Consider the following 6,000-nt stretch of genomic DNA (forward strand, 5'->3'; position numbering starts at 1 on the left):
TATGATTGTCCTTCCTTGTGTTATCATTCGTTCTAACGAGAGGGTGTTTAGTCTTACATACTAGTACTATTCTATATGCACTAACGTCCCGTTTGCCGGGGGCACTACATCTTTAGTGGATGCAGGTGGTTCCGCAGCAGGTGGCATTGATCATTGATAGCAGTACACCCTCTTCTCAGCAGATTTGGTGAGCCCCACCTCATTCGAGGTCGTGCATCTTTTGTCCCACGTGTATTATGTTTTGAGGTATAGCCGGGGCCTTGTTGTCAGCGTTATCATAGTGTTATGTATCCGTCGAGCGTAGACACAGTGTGGGTTGTATATGGGTGTTGGGAAAGTCAAACTAGCCTTGTTGTATCTGAATCATTTGTTGCACTTAAACTATGATTGTGTATGTATTTTGAGACTATAAAATGAAGTGACTAATGGTAATGGAATTGGCATTGTTCATGGAATCCACTCAGTGTTTAATTAATGATATAGATGTATCTTCTCTTTATTCATGGGCGAGTTGGGTAGAAGGTATTGTAAAGGCTTGCTTGACCGGGGTATCTTGGTTGAGCGTCGGTCGCACTCCCCAAGGTCGGGGCGTGACAACCATGAACTGGTAAAATGTCACATTCTGGCTCTTATTGAATGGTGTAGGTAATGATCATATTCCTTTTCCACATGATGAGATTAGAATTTGTTGAAGATACCTTTCTCCATGATTATATATAGGGGAATGCATTATACTAGCCAACAACATGAGAAATACCAACACTGTAAAGGAACCCTTGCATAATATCTAGCCTAATATGCCACCACCATTCAATATCAATCTTTCATATTCAAGATCTCCTATTCCACTCTCCACATGAAGAATTTCTGTCACTTCCATTTTGCAGCCTTCAGCACATACTGCTAAGTTAACCATATTCTCTAAGACATTGAAGAAGATAATGACATCAGTAACGCCGCCCTACAAATGAGGGTGGATATGCATCTGTAGATCAGCCAACCATCTACCAACATGAAAGAAGACCAACTACATAAATGACCTGTTTTTGTTGATGATATAATGAATAAATATCCACCACTTTTCAATATCGAGCTTTCAACTTCAAAGAGCTGCAACTTGCATTGTCATATACCCAGACACGATTTGTACAGGCAGAATCACCGTCACTACTCCCTGTTGCAGCCCTCACCCTCCCGTTTAGACGTTTATTGAAGCTAAATCCATAAACTTCTATTTAGACTATTCACTTCTTCATATACTTCTCAACCTCAAAATGACCAACATTTAATGCATGCTACTCTCCTCTAACCATGGGATATCTGGAATAGGTTCATAGAGCTACAGATGCATTTACAATTAAAGCTTGAACCATGTCAATCATCTAAACACAATCACTCAGCCTCTACAATCTTTGGTCATTGAGAGGAAAATAAAATTAATGATACCAATTCTTTTGTCCTCCAAATTCATACAGTCATGATCACCCTCCAGTTTTACTCCCTATATACCTATACTTAAACAATTTGATCCTGCTTAGACTTCTCAATCTCATTTAACCAATATCAGAGACATGGTATAGGATATTCAAAAAGTTAAAGTTGATTAAGGATGCATTGCATGCATATTCATCAACTAGAAATTACAATAAAGATATTGATTGACCATGTCAGTGACGTAAAGCCATGTGAAAACCACGTACATGATATATGTTCATAAAGATATGCAATTAGCTTCTCCTTTGCATTACTCTACAGTACTGCCTGATCATTGAATTAAGAACATTCTTCACATCCTCATTGGAACCCAAACGAGAATAGAAATAAAAGATATTTTTGAGCAAAAAGTTAAATATGACAAATAAGTCAAAAATAGATAGCAAAACGAAGAACTGGAAGTACCTGTCTGGCAAGGACATTACTTTGTTCACGAATAAAACCTACAGGCTAGAAAGACAATACACAAATAAGAACTAATTGATTAATGAGGGCAAACTTGTTAGATCAAACATTCCATGCAAGCAGTGAACTGCAGTCTTAGAAGTTAGAACTAGAAGGCGTTAGAGGTTACATACTGACTGTGGGTAACAGACATCCATAACTGCATATCTGTTTTCCTGCAAATTGACAAATCAATCACAAACCCCAAAGTATATTTATAGTGAAGATAAGTAGATCAAAGAAAAAGACCAAAATAGACCAAAGAAAAACCGAAAAGTTTAGAGATATACAACCCAAAACTTATCTCAAGACCACGATAAAACCCTGGAAGAAACTCATGTACAATTGATGTCTCTAACATCCTCTGGCATGTATAATTCAATTTGGCTTTGCAACTGAAGTAAATATTTTTGTTCTCTTTTTCTCTTCAAGCTTTTTGGGTGCTCAATAGGGTTGATTTTTGAGGAGTTCAAGGAACTCAACAAAAATAATGGGCCCGAAGCAAGCAGAGTAGGTTTAAGTAGGATGAGAAATGAGCTTGAAGCAAAAATATTGCTCTGATGGTAGAGTTGAGAGAAAAACCCTGAGTGAGCGAAATGCAGATAAAATATAAAATTGGGCCAAAATTGGAGAGAGAATGGTTGAATCAGACATCTGAATAGCAAGGAGTTCACTAAACTTAAGTTTAATTCAATATGAAAGAATGCAAGCATTCAACCACAATGAAGAAAGCAGCCTAGGGGCTAGGGCCATTTCAGTTGGAACCTCTTACACCGCCAGTAGGACATCTTATATTTCCATGAGGTACATAACATACTTAATTCTAGAGAATAGCTAGTCCTTGTACAATATATTTAAATTGGTAGCCTAGTAAGATCAGTGCCTATATTTTGATCATTAAAACAAAAAGGAATATCATCGATAATTCTAAAAGGAAAATGGTTCTTTCTTCAGTATATTGTTCTTCTCCCTCGATCTGTTTTACTATTAGAGCCAATCTACATTAAGCAATATAGTGCTCAAAAATCTCCCAGGGTGCCAGTGTCTCCCTTTACCTTGCTTCCAACCCAAAGATAAAGTGCTTTCCTTTAACTTTTCTCCAACACAAAGATGCAGTACTAGAGAAGAAACAATCTACTAGCTTCACATTCTGGAGGACAGCACTTTTTTTCTTTTCTGTTTGACAAGGATAACTAGTACTTCTGTTTAGCAATTCATTGTTCCTTCTTCAATCAATTATCCAAGATCAGATGTTCTAAAATATGATGCCTGAGTCAGATGGATAATGCTTACAAGCTAGCCAATACCAAATGACTCTAAAGCAGAATCCAGTTAACTAAATAATCTTGCAAATATCTGGAAGGGTAGAGTCCTTGTGTTTAACATAAAGAAAACATAAAGTTGAAGAACAGCAAAGACAAAAAGCTTCATTTTGCAACCCCTTGCCCCTAACTATTCTCTTTCCCTTCATATGCAGATGCATATCGCTCCTCTCCCCCTCACTCCAAGTCACAAATTCTTCACTCTCTCCAAACCACAACCTGCACATACACATGACATGTGTAAACATGAACACATTGCCTTGAAAGTAAGGACCTGGTATTCTTGTGATAAACATGTCCACTAAGTGGAGAACGACATTAAACAACACTTTCTTCCTCAAAGGCTCAACAACAACAACAACAACAACAACAACAATAATAATAATAATAATAATAATAATAATAATAATAATAATAATAATAATAATATTATTATTATTGTTATTATTAATTGCAATAGTAATAATAATAATATTAATAAGAATAAATTAGTAAACACCACAAACTTACTTGCTCAAAACCAAGCATAAGATTAGCCCACTCTATATCTCTTGTAATTAGCAAGTTAGATCTTGCAAGAAGAGGTGCAACCTTGGCCTGAAAAAAGAAAGATATTAAGATATTGGAAACTCGGTGCTTTTTTATAAACTATAAACAGATTACTAAGGCAGAAATCATATATTTTCAGATTGATAACAATAGCTACATATGTACATGTTTGATTAGGAAAAGTAACAAATTACAATGAAAATTTTCCACCTGAAATAAAGAGCTCATAAACTACAAAAGAAACATTCTAGTAGCGTCTGTACATGAAAATATAAAGTGAGCCGTGTATACATCCTAGCCAAAGCAGCTTAAAATGTGCCCAAGGCAGTTGATGGAAGTGTGACTTCGGCTCAGCAAAGTCTCTACTGCTCACTTAGGAGCCAGGAATGCCAGTATGTGAGATGAAGAACTTGAGCAATAACCAAGCAAATAGATATATAGTTCCTTAAGCACGAAAAAAAAAATCTCTAAGATAAAATCCATGAGCTGCAAATATGAGGATTTAGAGATTCTGTCACTCTTAAAACAACAAGGTGAGTAGAGCACTAAGTAGAGCCAAAGATTTCCCATAAAGTGAACAAAAAATCATTGGGTTACAAACACTTCTCATAGTGCATGAGTTGTATTAGACACATTATTCATTAGAGCCATGAATTAGGAAGTAAACAACCTAATCAGTTCCTAGAGCAAACACTAAACTGCATGCACATTCAAATTTAAAGAAGCAACAAAGACATAAGAGATTGGCCATTTCGCAGCTAGGAGACCAATCAAAGTACTAACTTGGAAATTCAATTTCATGTATGGAGTCATATATGTCGAACATAAGATTCTTTCTTTGCTATGAATGGTTGAAGGGTTTGACAACTCTACCTCCTCAAGTGATGTTGGCTCCAAAATACCTGTCACAGATTGGCTAGTAGGTGGTTGCTTGAGAACTGGCTTGACTTCATTGTAAGATGTCTCTTCTGGAATGGACACACCTGAGAACCATTTTCCAAATGGAACTTGGGAAGATGTTTGACTTCCAAAACCTGTTCTTCTCTGGTCTACGGTATTTCTCAATTTTCTTTTTTGTATTCCTCGAGATCTTTGTTTCTTTTCATCGGCAAGCCAAAGCTGCACAAAAAATTCCCTGCTTAAATCAGGACCATCTCCCGACCTCTGCCCATATTGACGAGATAAAACAATTGCACCTGGTCCAGTCCCTTGGGCAAGGCCAGTAACAAATCCAGGCAGTTTAGCCCTCCCTGGGACATTTCCTTCATAATTAAATGCTTCAGAAGGATTTCCAGTTGGACTAAGCGAAGACGATAGGTATCCTCTTTGTGATTGTGACTGGAAAAAAGAATCCTTTGTAGCAACAAAAATCCCATCCCAAAGCTCATTTACCGTGAAACTTTCTGATGATCTGCACTTGTATTGCTTGGCTAAACAACGAACACTGTTCCTCCAGCTCATCTGGTGATACGGTAATCTCAGTCGAATATATTCTCAATCTAGATATAATGCGCATTCTTAAGTAGTAACAAGATAACAAAAAACAATATTTCATATGGGAGTAGTAAATTGCAGCAACAAACCAACATATAGACCAAAAATTTGATAAATACAAATTATATTCGAGATATCTATCTCAAAAACAGACAAAAAAACAAGAATGAAGAACTCAAATTGTATTTCGCTATTTGTTATAGAACTCCAGGGAGAGAGACAGAGAGAGAGAGAGAGAGACAGAGAGAAAGAGAGAGAGAGAAGGGTCATCCGAATTCAAATGAAGAGTTCAAGAATCAGATGAATCACTTTGATTGAATTGTCTCACCTTTGCATGACAGAGTTGAATATCAAAAATGTTATACCACAGAGAATTTGTAGAAGTTGTAGAGGTGTTGGAACCCCAAATATCATAAGTTAGACGAGGGAAAAAGACTATTGTCTATGGTCGGGCCGCAATAGAATTTTTCTTTGAAGTTGCGAGAAAGAAAGTTAGACAAGGGAAAAAGACTATTGTCTAGGGTCGGGCCGCCCGGCTTTTGTACCCGATACTGTTTTTAGTTTTGTTCCTTTTTAGGTTTACTAGGAAAAAAAGAATTGGACTAAAATAGCCTCGGTGACATCAACTCCTCTACTACCTGTTGTATTGAGCTGAATAAGTAGGCTAATAAAACAATTGTAGTTGTTAAGAGTGGAT

At 36.8% G+C, this 6,000-nt stretch overlaps 1 protein-coding gene across 1 annotated transcript in view; it reads right to left on the bottom strand.

The window, feature by feature from the left end:
* LOC104091254 (phospholipid scramblase family protein C343.06c) overlaps positions 1-5,790 on the bottom strand; it is a 30,646-nt gene extending 24,856 nt beyond the window's left edge. The window contains exons 1-5 of the mRNA XM_009596540.4: positions 5,632-5,790; positions 4,683-5,270; positions 3,771-3,857; positions 2,073-2,114; positions 1,900-1,944 (exon numbers count right to left, since the gene is read on the bottom strand). Coding sequence (XP_009594835.1) covers positions 1,900-1,944; positions 2,073-2,114; positions 3,771-3,857; positions 4,683-5,270 — 762 coding nt within the window. The 5' untranslated portion in view covers positions 5,632-5,790. The remainder of the gene's footprint in view (positions 1-1,899; positions 1,945-2,072; positions 2,115-3,770; positions 3,858-4,682; positions 5,271-5,631) is intronic.
* Positions 5,791-6,000: the final 210 nt, after the last annotated feature.

Source organism: Nicotiana tomentosiformis, chromosome 6 (genome assembly GCF_000390325.3).
Source record: "Nicotiana tomentosiformis chromosome 6, ASM39032v3, whole genome shotgun sequence".
In the NCBI taxonomy this organism is placed as follows: Eukaryota; Viridiplantae; Streptophyta; class Magnoliopsida; order Solanales; family Solanaceae; genus Nicotiana; species Nicotiana tomentosiformis.